General features: G+C 34.1%; 1 protein-coding gene across 1 annotated transcript in view; it reads right to left on the bottom strand.

The window, feature by feature from the left end:
- Window positions 1-767: 767 nt before the first annotated feature.
- LOC136843587 (protein NipSnap homolog 3A-like) overlaps window positions 768-13,915 on the bottom strand; it is a 14,186-nt gene continuing 1,038 nt past the window's right edge. Inside the window, exons 2-6 of the mRNA XM_067112091.1 lie at window positions 7,887-7,982; window positions 6,877-7,000; window positions 4,978-5,136; window positions 3,164-3,391; window positions 768-1,516 (exon numbers count right to left, since the gene is read on the bottom strand). Of these exons, the coding sequence (XP_066968192.1) occupies window positions 1,440-1,516; window positions 3,164-3,391; window positions 4,978-5,136; window positions 6,877-7,000; window positions 7,887-7,982 (684 nt within the window). The 3' untranslated portion in view covers window positions 768-1,439. The remainder of the gene's footprint in view (window positions 1,517-3,163; window positions 3,392-4,977; window positions 5,137-6,876; window positions 7,001-7,886; window positions 7,983-13,915) is intronic.

The raw sequence follows: 13,915 nt of genomic DNA on the forward strand, positions 1-13,915 counted from the left end.
CTTACGGCGGAAACGTAAGCACACGTATGAATATTATGACTTGAATGAACAATGACAAATATAATTATAAAAAAAAAAACTGGAGTAATAACAAAGAATATAATAGGTAACATTTATAGACACTTTAGAGATAAAAGCTGCTCTCAACCCAATCCGTATGGCCCCCTTTACACTGAAAAAGTGACAAAATAATCACCGTAAAAAAGTTCATTGGCTCTAGTAGTTTCCCATCTTTGCCAATAACTTACTCCGTGGACCAGTGACTCAGTAATATCACGATCTTTTCATTTGCAGTCAAAATGCTTCTAAGTAACATTAATAGCACCGTTGGAGTGAGTTTCTCTAACGATCCATTGCTTAACATGATTGTGAGGATCATTACTAAAGTAAATCAATAACCCAAATCATTTAATTAAAAATCTGTCCTAAAGCTAAAATCCACTTTAGGTTAAGTGCAAGACTTGCCTACCTACTGCAGAGCAGTTTGCAAAACTTGGCTAATAAATTTTCTGCCCTTAAGAGAAAACAATAATCAGCTCAATTGCGCAAGCACGCCAGTGAAGTTTTAGTCACTGATTAGTAATTGATGAATGACAGTGGAATAATCAAAACTCAACAGCAAACTCTATATATATGTATGTATATATATATATATATATATATATATATATATATATATATATATATATATATATATATATATATATATATATATATATATGTATATATAGTATATATGTAGCTGTCGTTATTAATATTGTGCCACAATGCCTTCGTAACTTCTCGAATTCTTCACACTCTTTTGGGTACGTTTGTCACTACAAAGCCTTGGATCCAAATGCATGAAATATGAAGTAATTTGGATTTAAGGCTTTGCAGTGACAAGCGTAATAAAAAACTGTGAAGAATTCGAGAAGTTACGAGGGCATTGTAGCTATTACAATTGCGTACGTATCGGGTAAAATGTGACCAGTTGATTCTATATATATATATATATATATATATATATATATATATATATATATATATATATATATATATATATATATATATATATATATACATATATATATACAAGCGCGCGCGTGTGTGTGTGTGTGTGCGTGCCAATTTGTCGCTCAGTGACATGGATATCCAGAGAGCCAACCAACGATATTTCCAGGAACCTTGCCCAAAGAAAAAAAAAAAAGAAAGAAAGATTTGAATTTAGGGCTGATGAAAAAAACAGCCTCTGTCATTACAGAAGAGGGAATTCCCCCACCACGAAAAGATTCCGCCCCTTATATCCCTCAGCATGAATCTGCAGCCATCTCAGAACGAGGAGGACGGGCTTGCAAAGTTAACCTTATGTATAAGTACATCAGCTGATAACGGCTTCCCGGATGGGGCAACGAGGTCGTCTGTTGTCGAGAGATGTTCACCTGCAGTATCCCTTTGAGTTACTGCAAAGGCGAAACTGGATGCGGGAGGAGGAGGCGGTTGTGCCCGTCCGCTACGTATGGCGCAAGGGCGTGACCTGAGTGCAGAGAGTAAAGAAATTTTTGTGACAAGCGACTAATGTTTCGTGGATCCTAAAATATTGTTGGACGAGTGTTTATGATATGTATATATATGTATACGTATATATATACACACACATATAATATACATATACATATAATATATGTATATACATATAAATTTATATATATATATATATATTATAAATATATACTGTATATACATATATAAATTATATATATATATATATATATATATATATATATATATATATATATATATATATATATATATATATATAAAAGTATATATATTAATTTATTTATTTACTTATTATTCAACACTCCACTTTCGTCATTCGGACATTTTAATGACCAAGCAGTATACCTTTTGTACCAAACATCCTCAGTACCCTTCACAATACCCTCTATCACAATTTTTGCCTCACAAAGCTTCTTTCATCACAGTTACTGGATCTACACACCCTCTTCCTTTTGCAAACACTTACTGTTCTTCCTTTGTCAGTCCTACAGTTACCTTTCTTATTTTCGCAATAAACTTAAATACTCAGATGGGAGAGTGAATGGTTCCATGGGAAAATGGGGGTGAGGACAATGCTACATTATGACTCCATGGTTGTTTAACGTCTCCAAGGACTTGGTGAAGTTAGAAGTCAGGGAAAAGAGAGATTTATGAGCAAAGTTGTGGAATTATACAAAGGGTCGTAGATGGAGTTTGGAATGGCTATCTACAATGGCACAGTTCTAACTGGGATACTGAAGAGAAATTGCAGAAACCAGTGAAACCGTTTGACAGGATTTGCAACGGGGGGAAAATCTGAAAGTAAGTCTGAGCGGGGGTGCAGGAGGAACTGTAATGGGTCGGTCTTGGTATCCAGGAAAGATTATAGTGCTTGCAAGATAGATGTTGAGGTGTAATGTAAATTATGTTTGTGTGGAAGGCGGGCGGTGGGGGAGGAAGGAGGACAGGGATGGTATATATATATATATATATATATATATATATATATATATATATATATATATATATATATATATATATATATATATATATATATAATTAATATACATATATATATATATATATATACATATATATAATATATTTATAAACACACACACACACACACACACACACATATATATATATATATTGTGTGTGTATGTAAGTGTGTATGTCTTCGTGTGTATTACACAACATATAAGATTCAAATATGACTCTGTCCAATGATTTCGGTATTATCAATCTGGTTAGGCACCAAACATCCAGTTTTGTTCCCTTTCATTTCATAAAATGAGTTATGTAAAACGATTCATCACTTTTCGATTGAATATTTTATGACTCTAAGCATATCACATTCAGATAAATTTAATATTAGAATGATATTCTTGAGATTCTCTTTATTCTGGTGGAGTAAGGGAAAGGATGGATTGCGGCCACTAACGAATCTGGCATTTAATCCATTTGATTGGCAGCTTAATCTCCTGCCGTTGGTTAAATATTAATTCTAAATGTAATACATAATGATATGAAACAGATGAATATAACAGGACAAATTTGAAATTTAACATCTATAAATTACAGCATTTAACAGATATCTGCGAAAATTATAGACATAAAGAAAACCAAAAAGAAAGCTTACTCTCATCCAGTTCATTCAAGCGTCTCTGAAGAGTAACGCAAGAATCTGGTCCGGGATGCTGCCATAGTAGAGCTGTCGTCCGCTTCGGCCCAAGGACGGACTGCCACGCCCCCACCAGCATGGACCTCCCGTTTTCTATGCCCTTACAGGCCTTCACGTAACTAACTAAGGACTGGGACCAAATGGCAGGGGATCCCTGCAGGGTTAGGGTCTGAAGCTCGTAAACTCCTGAAAATTAAAGTAAGTGGTAACTGTAGATCATAAGATTATTTAACAGAATGCTGACGGTTACAGTAATATTACCTTCGTATTCAATACGACTTGTTTAAACATCTTTAACAGTCCCACTGCATAAAACTCCTAACTTTATGAGCGTTCAGTGTTAAATTCATCATCAGAATAATTCAAACATTCGTGCTTCCAGGTCTGTTAGAATTAGAGGTCTCTGCGGTGTCTAGATGTAAGTTATCTTCTAGAATGAAAAATCGACACTGCTAACTGCAGATGCCTAGATTGTCTTGCTTTTATACTTGAGATCAAACCTGGCTCTTCTTGTCTTCATCCACGACAGCTACGCGCTTTCAGGTGACTTTCTAGGAATTGTTTTCTCCCGTTTCATTTTCTGTTGACTTCTGGGGCTCATGGCATACTTTTTCAAGCGTTGCCTCTCTTGGTTTGACGTCTCTTTGGGATTTTGGGGAAAAATGATTTCCAAGTAACTTTTTACTCCCGTCATTCCGATGTCTATTCGCTAGAGAGCAAGGTTATGTTACACATGACACATAAGATATTTTTCAGTAACCTTAAGTCTTATATCTACTGCAAGGGCACAGAGGCATCCCCAGGTAATATTTTAACACGTATGGGACACAGAGGAACTGCTTTTCCTCCAGAGTACTTGGTAATAAAACCTCCCCAAAAAGTTATCAAATAAAATTATAGTTTGCTGCCTACCTTGTGCTCTGAAAGAGAAATACTTTGACTCAAATGCTCATTAGAATGGACAGAGAATTAGATTGATACAGCCTAAAATGTATTATTAATTCTAAAGAGCTTTTGAAGGGAAGATAAGCATTTTGATTGTCAATTTGTAGGACTGAGAACTGTATTTATGGATATTAAACTAATATCAGTGTAACTTCAATATTAATGAGTAGTATGGATGTCTGTCTGTCTGTTTGTCAATCTGTACATCATTATTTCAGCGTACTTTATACATATTAGTCCATTCTCTTTCAGTCTATTTCGTTAACATTACAACATCAGACGAGAGTTATGTTACCTTAACGAACCCATTGAAAAGTAATTTATTATCGATTTATATATGGCATCTCATTAAGAACTGGAATAGCTACCTAAGAGTGCGAGAGGAAAGGAAGTGATGTTCTAAAGTAAAGAAAAAAATTATTATTCAATAAAATATAATGCAAATTGAACAAATCTGTGTCAGCGAATCTTTTTAGAAATTATGGTAAATATCAAGATAAACACATACATGCATATATATATATATATATATATATATATATATATAGATATAAATATTTATATATACTTTTATATACACATATATATATATATATATATATATATATATATATATATATATATATATACATACAAATACACATTACACACATACAAATACACACACACACACACACACACACACATATATATATATATATATATATATATATATATATATATATATATATATATATATATATATATATATATATGTATGTATGTGTGTGTGTCTGCAACATGTGTGTTAGCTCTTACAGTCCGACGAAGTGTGTAATAAGCTCTACCTTTTTCTGCAGGTTCTGCGATTCCAGTTTCCGGAAGCAGAACCATCGCCGAGTTTGTCATTTCCCGAAACATTCCGATGACGCGACCCAGATACCGGCTGTTCCACTCGGGATCATTAGCCAGATTTGCCCGAACTTGTGCACGGTGGCTCAGACTGTCTGTTTAGAAAGAGGAAATCTTATTACTGCTAATAACAGTGATGCTGTTGTTAACTTTGCGACGAGTCTTTTCCTTAACAAGGATGGTTTCAGAGAAAAGAGAAAGCTATGTATCCTGTAATATGTGTATAAATGAATCACGAAAATGTGGAACGTGATCAATATATAAATAAAGATGAAATCCACGAAGGAAAGGGAAACAGTGGAGTGCTGCGAGGCTTTTCGACTGTCTGTCGCCCTTTACCTAGCTAATTAAAGGACGACAGACAGTCGAAAGGCCTCGCACCTTTCGAGTGTCTGTCGTCTTTTATTTAGCTAAGTCGTATCAGACCAGTTACTTTCTATGTTATACATTATAAAACAAGTCTCCACTTTACCATTAAAAACTTTTTATCTAAATCAACACAATACCTTGCAATCCATTCACCCTCCTTACCATTCACACTTGAGCCACATCAACCTCCACTGCATGATTCCTCTAGGCTCATACGGGAAACCTTGACCTAGCCTAGTTCTTTCTCGTCTAAACCCAAATGACTTTTCTCTATTTAATACTTTTGTCTACTGTCTTACTCTTTCATTTAAAATCTTTTTATGTATACCTTTCCGTGTATACTAAGTAACGCTCTCTTATAGTTCTTAATGATACTTGGGTCAATATTGATTCTAGTTACCCATTTCTTTGGAACAGTTCTTCGTACTGGTAAACCACACGTCCGAGTCTGCCGACTGGTTTCCTCGTTACCCTGGCACTGTCACATTTCACTTGCAGTCCTATCTTTTCCTTCTAATTTTCCATCTTGCACCTTCTTGGTCGCTTGCAAAAGTATTGTCAGATATATGTCAACCTCTCCCACTACATTTACAATCATACATTGAACTATTTCTGGCCTGTTGATGACCTGTTATCCATTCTAGTCGCTCATGTTTTCCTAATCTGTCTCCTTATGAATATAATCACTGGTGTCTACATCTCACAAACTATATCACATTCCCTATCATGTACCTTTACAGTCAAATCTAATTCAGCAATCCCTCCTCTTTCTACAAACTCATTCTGGTATATATTCAAACTGACTTGGAAACTTCTTTTGTAACTCTTACCCTTGTCTCTTCGTGGATCATATACCCTTAATCATAGAGCATATCTAATTGAACTTCATTTCACTAACACAATTCTTAAGCAAACACAGTGGTAAACTTTCACATGTTCCAGTAGTTTCCCCTGACACAATAACTATCCATTTCATACCTTGCATATCTTGGTCACACCAAACACAATTACCCTTTGTTCTCTGTTATCAGTACTGCACATCTTGTCCTTTCACTTGGTCTTCGTATGAACCATAACATTTGACAGTCTTTCCTTAAGCACATTTACTTATCACATCCACATACACCAAGCTTCAAGACTTAATATCTCATCTCCTCTCCTCTGCAACATAAGCTGCCGACTGTTTGGCACTTTTATCCTGCGTTTAATAGTGAGAATACTACGTTTTACCTCTCAGTATCTTGTAAGAATAAAAGTGCGATTTCCAGTATCCCTAACAGAATATACTCGCCAGCAATCCTCCCTCTACCAAGGGATCAATGACTATTTACCAGGTGTTCCTGTATCTCAGGACACAATGCCTTGGTATGTTAAGCTAAAAAAAAGCAAACGCAGGTATATGAATAAGCGAATGATAGAGAGCTTCAGGGAAAAATGGTTGCTATCTTCAAACCAGGTTTATTTACCATATTCCCAAATGTGGACCACTTGGTTGAGTCCACCAATTTCCGAGGTCCAGTATCCCACAAGCTTAGAATGAGAAGTTCTGAGGTGAAATTCTTCCGAGGTGAGTGTGAGGAAATCTCGAATCTGTAAAATGAAAAGTAAGCTCTGCTGTAATGAACTGTAGCTGCAAAAGTGACTAGAAAAACAAGAGCAGGACAAATATGGGGCTCACATGTATACATCTCTTAGAAGGAGTACATCATCATTAACGGATTCCAAGTTATTGTTGCAACTTCCAATGCTCTTTCAGGATACTTGAAAGTTATTTGTAAGTCTCCAGTAACTACTGCAAAGCCAAATGTTAGCTTTCTGACATCAGTTATGCATATAGGAATCGATAAGGTATGCCTAACACCACACTAAAGTCCAATTAGTTATTTATCAGACAACGTTTGCAGGGAACATTGGTCTAGACTTCTAGAAATATTCCCTCGGATGGAAGATTAGATAGTTGAGCCAAGTATTCCAGGCATGTATAATCGTCACCGGGAATGATTAGGAGTTTTAAGTCTCCTCTCCGCTTTGCCCTTGGATAGTTATCATTCTTTTCTTATATTTCTAGAAGAACATTCGTGATCTTCTGTTCTTCAGTGTACCTGTCACACCGTGTGGGGAAAATGTAATAGTCTCTAAAATTTTGGATGATAAAGGCGTTCCTTTGATTTCAGCTTCCATTTAACCACTACACCTATCAGTGTTATTATAATTTTTAATATAATTATTATGACTGTTATCACTGTTATTATTACTATAACTGCCATTAGGGTCAGAAAGTTCCTCAACATATTCTATGACAAACTTGTTGAAATACGATAGTAATAAAGACCTTTTTTTATATCGTATGGTTCACTTTCGTTTATAATACCAATTAAAAACGAACAGAACTGAACGACCAATCATAACATCTTAAGAGAAATGAAGGGATGGAATATTAATATGATATATGATACAAGAAACAACACAAACTTACGTTTTGTGGGTTAATGGAATATATTCTCAGTTCATGTATCTTCTGCTTTGGATCATCTGAAGATGAGTGGGCCAGCCGGCTGAGAGGAAGAATCGCCTGGCAATGGAAATTAATGATAAATAAAGAACAAAATGTGAATGGAAAACAGGCCAAAGATGTTATGCAAAGTCAAGCTGGTTTCACAAATGCTCTCCATTGAATGTTGATTTTAGATTAAGCTGGAGTTTTAGATTAAGCTGGAATTTTACGAAGGAGTTGAAACGCATGAGGACTGGTGCAGAGTTCCCGGCAGTTGAAACGACTTAATGAATTATATATTGCTTCATCACTACATTTTAAATTAGTATAAGAATCATGCGTTTTGTTATAAATTTTAATAATCTTCAGTGAAACTTCACTGCTTTACATAGCGTTAAAAACAGTTTTTTTTTTTGCTGACAGAGATTCGCAGCAAATTAGAAACTTTTCTACAGCCAACTTAACTTTCATTAGCTCAGTTTTGGCCAGCTTCTTCCTCAATTTGGAGTCCAGTCAATTAGATATACTTAACTGTATCATTAACTGGTCTTGGCAATTACACACGCACATCTATATATATATATATATATATATATATATATATATATATATATATATATATATATAAATAAATAAATATATAAATAAATAAATACAAATATATATATATATATATATATGTACATATATATACACATATATATACAGAAACAAATATACATACACACACACAAGCATATACAGGTATATATATGTGTGTGTATATATACTGTGTGTGTATACACACAGTATATATATATATACACACACATATATATATATACCTGTATATGCTTGTGTGTGTGTATGTATATTTGTTTCTGTATATATGTGTATATATATGTATATATATATATATATATTTATGAATATTTGTATTTATATATATATATATATATTTATATATATATATATATATATATATATATATATATATATATATATATATATATATATATATATATAGATATGATGTGCGTGTGTAATTGCCAAGATCAATTAATGGTACAGTTATATATCTGATTGACTGGACTCCAAATTGAGGAAGAAGCTGGCCAAACTGAGCTAATGAAAGTTAAGTTGGCTGCAGAAAAGTTTCTAATTTGCTGAGAATCTCTGTCAGCCAAAAAAAAAACTGTTTTTATCGCTATGTAAAGCAGTGAAGTTTCACTGAAGCTTATTCAAATTTATCACAAAACGCATGACTCTGACACCAATTTAAAATGTAGTGATAAAGCAATATATAATTCATGGAGTCGTTTCAGCTGCTGGGAACTCTGCACCAGTCCTCATGCATTTCACACACAAGCATATACAGGTATATATATGTGTGTGTGGTGTATATATATACAGTGTGTGTATACACACACACACACACACACACACACACACACACACACACATATATATATATATATATATATATATATATATATATATATATATATATATATATATATATATATATATATGTATATATCAACTTTATCACATACACAATTGTTCTGTGCATTAGTAGAATTACTAAAAGGACCTCATTCAAACTGGATGGTATCTGATGGAGTATTTATTCAGAAAAAGTTACAAGCTTTCTAGGACACAGTCCACATTATCAAGTATCCGTGTGTACGGATACTTGATAATGTGGACTGTGTGTCCAAGAAAGCTTGTAATTTTTTCTGAATAAATACGTCATTAGATACCATCCAGTTTGAATGAGGTCATTTTAGTAATATATGTATGTATATATATATATATATATATATATATATATATATATATATATATATATATATATATATATATATATATACATATATATATATATATATATATATATATATATATATATACATACATATATATATATATATATATATATATATATATATATATATATATATATATATATATATATATATATATATATATATAACGTCACATACACCGTGACATTTTTATATTAACAAATATCAAGCCACAAAACTCGTTCAACATCCAGTTCACGATACCTGGCGAATAACTTCCACCCAAGGGGAATTAAAATCGATAAACGCTTCGTCACCAGTGGGATTCGAACCGTTGCCTGATTTAGAAACAACGATGTACACTCGCTTTTTCTCTCAAAGGGGCTGGCAACCAATCACGGCCGACTAATTGCTCAGGCCTGCAGAGGCAAAATTAATCTTTCGGGAAACAAGTCCGAAAACGATTCCTTTCGTGGAATCGACCTCTAGTTTCTAGATGTAAAAGCGATGTAGATAACTACGGAACTACGGGAAGCTGATTTAGACAAGTCATGCTTTCTAAGAGTGACAGTATATACATATTTCATATATATATATATATATATATATATATATATATATATATATATATATATATATATATATATATATATATATATATATATATATATATAAGTCCTCACGTGAAATATATAAGTCCTCACGTAAACATCTCTTTGTTGGCCGAGTTGGTTGAGCTTCAGACCGTCATTCGATGGGCCGGAGTTCGATTCCCGCCGCCGGCTGATGAAGAGTTAGAGGAATTTATTTCTGGTGATAGAAATTCATTTCTCGCTATAATTGGTTATTCCACAATAAAAGGTCCCGTTGCTCATTGGTTCTTAGCCACGTAAAATAAGTCTAATCCTTCGGGCCAGCCCTAGGAGAGCTGTTAATCAGCTCAGTGGTCTGGTAAAACTAAGCTATACTTACTTTTACTCACGTGAAAATAAAAGGAAATGGTACCAAGACTTTCAACTTTTATTCCAAAGTCATCTTCTAGTAACCCGAAGATGACTTTGAAATAAAAGTTGAAAGCCTTGGTACCATTTCATTTTATTTCCACGTGAGGACTTATTATATACTTCATCCAGGGGACCATTGTGGAAATTACAAGACACACACACACATATATATACATATACATATACATATACATATACATATATATATATACATATATATATATATATATATATATATATATATATATATATATATATATATATATATATATATATATATATATATATATATATATATATATATATATATATATATATATATATATATATATATATATATATATCATCATGCATGAATACACTGAAGGTGGTTCAACATCAGTTATTTTGTGTTCATTGTATATCTTTCTCACTTGAAGTCTTCCTTTTCTTTCTTTGTCAATGTTGACTGAAATGATTCAAGTTTGAGATCTTGGGAAATTCATTTAATTCATTTTCAACTGAGAGAAAGCTGTTCGATTATAGACTGCTGTTACCATAAAAGATTTACAGCTCTGCTTGCAGTTGGTGACTTTATGATACAATACGTGGATGGAAAAGTAGGCAATTAGCGTAGAAAATGACATCTGATTGGCTAAGAGTGCAAATCAGTTAACTTAGTGACTAGGCTTAGGCTTCTCTCTCTCTCTCTCTCTCTCTCTCTCTCTCTCTCTCTCTCTCTCTCCTGGTGTCCTAGAAAGCTTCCGATGAAGAGTGCAATGATAAATTTCTCCTTTCATTATTCAGCGGATCATTATTTGTATTCATATTTTCTTCTTGCATTCATTGTTCTCATATTTATGTTCGCCTTCCTCGCGGTACAGAGGAAAGAGCGTCTTCGATAAAAGTATACGTAAACCGCCCTGGATCATTTTTCAGTTGTGATGAATATATCATCAATGTAAGTAGCATAAATGGCACTTTTAGGATGGGTTATTTTTCGCTTGTGATGAATATATCATCAAAGTAAGTAGCATAAATGGCAGTTTTAGGATGGATTATTTTCCACTTGTGATGAACATATCATCAATGTAAAAAGCATAAATGGCAGATTTAGGATGGATTATTTTTCAGTTGTGATAAATATATCATCAATGTCAGAAGCATAAATGGCAGGTTTAGAGTGGATTATTTTTCAGTTGATACCATCAATGCAAATAGCATAAATGGCAGTTTTAGGATGGATCATTGTTCAGTTGTGATGAATACATCATCAATGTCAGTAGCATAAATGGTAGGTTTAGGATGGATTAGTTTTCAGTTGTGATGGATATATCATCAATATCAGTAGCATAAATTGTAGGTTTAGGATGGATCATTGTTCAGTTGTGATGAATACATCACCAATGTAAGCAGCATAAATGGCAGATTTAGGATGGATTATTTTTCAGTTGTGATGAATATATCATCAATGTAAGTAGCGTAAATGGCATAGAAAAAACTTTTTCCTGGACTGCAGTCGTAAACTTGTCATCATTAGAGAACTCCGAAAGTTGATAATATTACTAGGTCATCTAACTGACGGAAGCACTCCACTGCGTGCTGTAGTAAAGAATACTTTCCACAGTACAAGGTATGATACGTAATCCTTATTCATAAGCATATCAATATCGGTGACCTTGGAAATTGTCCCACTAGGTAATACTTATTCGATAATTCATGAAATCGCAGCGATGGTTCGGAGTAGTAAACTCTTGAATCGGGTCTCAATGATACCTCCCGCTAAAGGGGTTGGTGCCGTCAGTGCGCCTTAAAAGTGGTGCACTGTAGGCATTACTATGGAATGCTTGTAGACGCCCTTCAGCACCTAGCTGCACCCACGTTCTAGCCTTTTTTCTTTTCAGGCATTCCCGCTGCTTTTCTTCAATCTTGGTGACTAGCCTCTTTATAAATATTTCTTCTCAGTGCAACTGCTGGGGTTTCTCTCTGTTCCACCCTTAGATCCCTGTACGTCATCTTTATTTTCTGGATCTCTTTAATTTGCTTTCCAACCAGCTTAAATTTTCATAAAATTAAATATAATCAAAACCATGTTACCTTCGTTGGGCCGCTGTCTGCGTCAAGTCAAAAAAAGCGGGAGGCCAATCTTAGCGAACTAGTTTGACGAGTCCTCAGGGAGTAACTATCTCCATAATCATCTGTCAGTGCCGGAGCATTACGTCATCCTGGGCAAGATTCGCTGCACCCAACAATCTCTTCGTTCTCCTTTTTAATTCGTTGATCGCTTGTTCCTTCAGGGGTTGAAGTTTCCTCCGCTTTATTACTAAATCTTAAATTTCCCTCTGGAGGAGTTTTGAGCCATCTATTTTAATATATTATCATTTTACTATGCACCACAGTGCAGATTGTATATGGCGATCGTCGTTGAATGTTTAGGCTGTGCAAATGCTGAAAATATTACTCAATACTGGTGACTTTGCAAGTTATGCAAGACTGCAAAATATCCTTCACTAAACATCCATTCTATCCATATCCACATTTTAACTAAGACTCAGAATAAAAGTTCATAACCGAAGACAAAGCGAACTGATCCTTCTTCATTTCGCCACAGGTGACATTTAACATTTTATCTCAAAATGGGCTCAATTAAGTTACCATTAGTCGAATCGTGAACCCAGCGAGCAAAATTAAGGCAATATGCAAAGTCATTAAACTTGATATCTTTCTCGAGAAAAATGACAATTTGTTCAGCTTAATGAAGCAGGTCAAGTTTCGGGCAATGACAAAAACTCAGCCAAAGAAGTATAGCAATATTTAAGCCTGTGTTGATGTTCCTGTATTGCAAGCAACGTTTATGTTACGCTAGGGAAGCCTTTATAGCTAAAATGAATGTCGAACATGGAGCTTGATAGGACCTTTGTTTTTTTTTTATAAAATTCCTGTTGAACCATGCGTCATTGAATAATTACCAACCCACTTCCGTATAGATTGATCAAACGTAATTCAGAGAGAGAGAGAGAGAGAGAGAGAGAGAGAGAGAGAGAGAGAGAGAGAGAGAGAGAGAGAGAGAGTCCTAAAATGTAGACTATCTACCTAAGCCATTTAGATAACTTTAACTTTGGATCTAGTGAAATCGGGATACAATATGCATTATATATAGCAGTCGTCTTTGAAATGTTTAAGCTGTGCAAATACTGAAAATATTATTGAATATAGGTGACTTTACAAACGATAAACATTT

Source organism: Macrobrachium rosenbergii, chromosome 11 (genome assembly GCF_040412425.1).
Source record: "Macrobrachium rosenbergii isolate ZJJX-2024 chromosome 11, ASM4041242v1, whole genome shotgun sequence".
NCBI classification, from domain to species: domain Eukaryota; kingdom Metazoa; phylum Arthropoda; class Malacostraca; order Decapoda; family Palaemonidae; genus Macrobrachium; species Macrobrachium rosenbergii.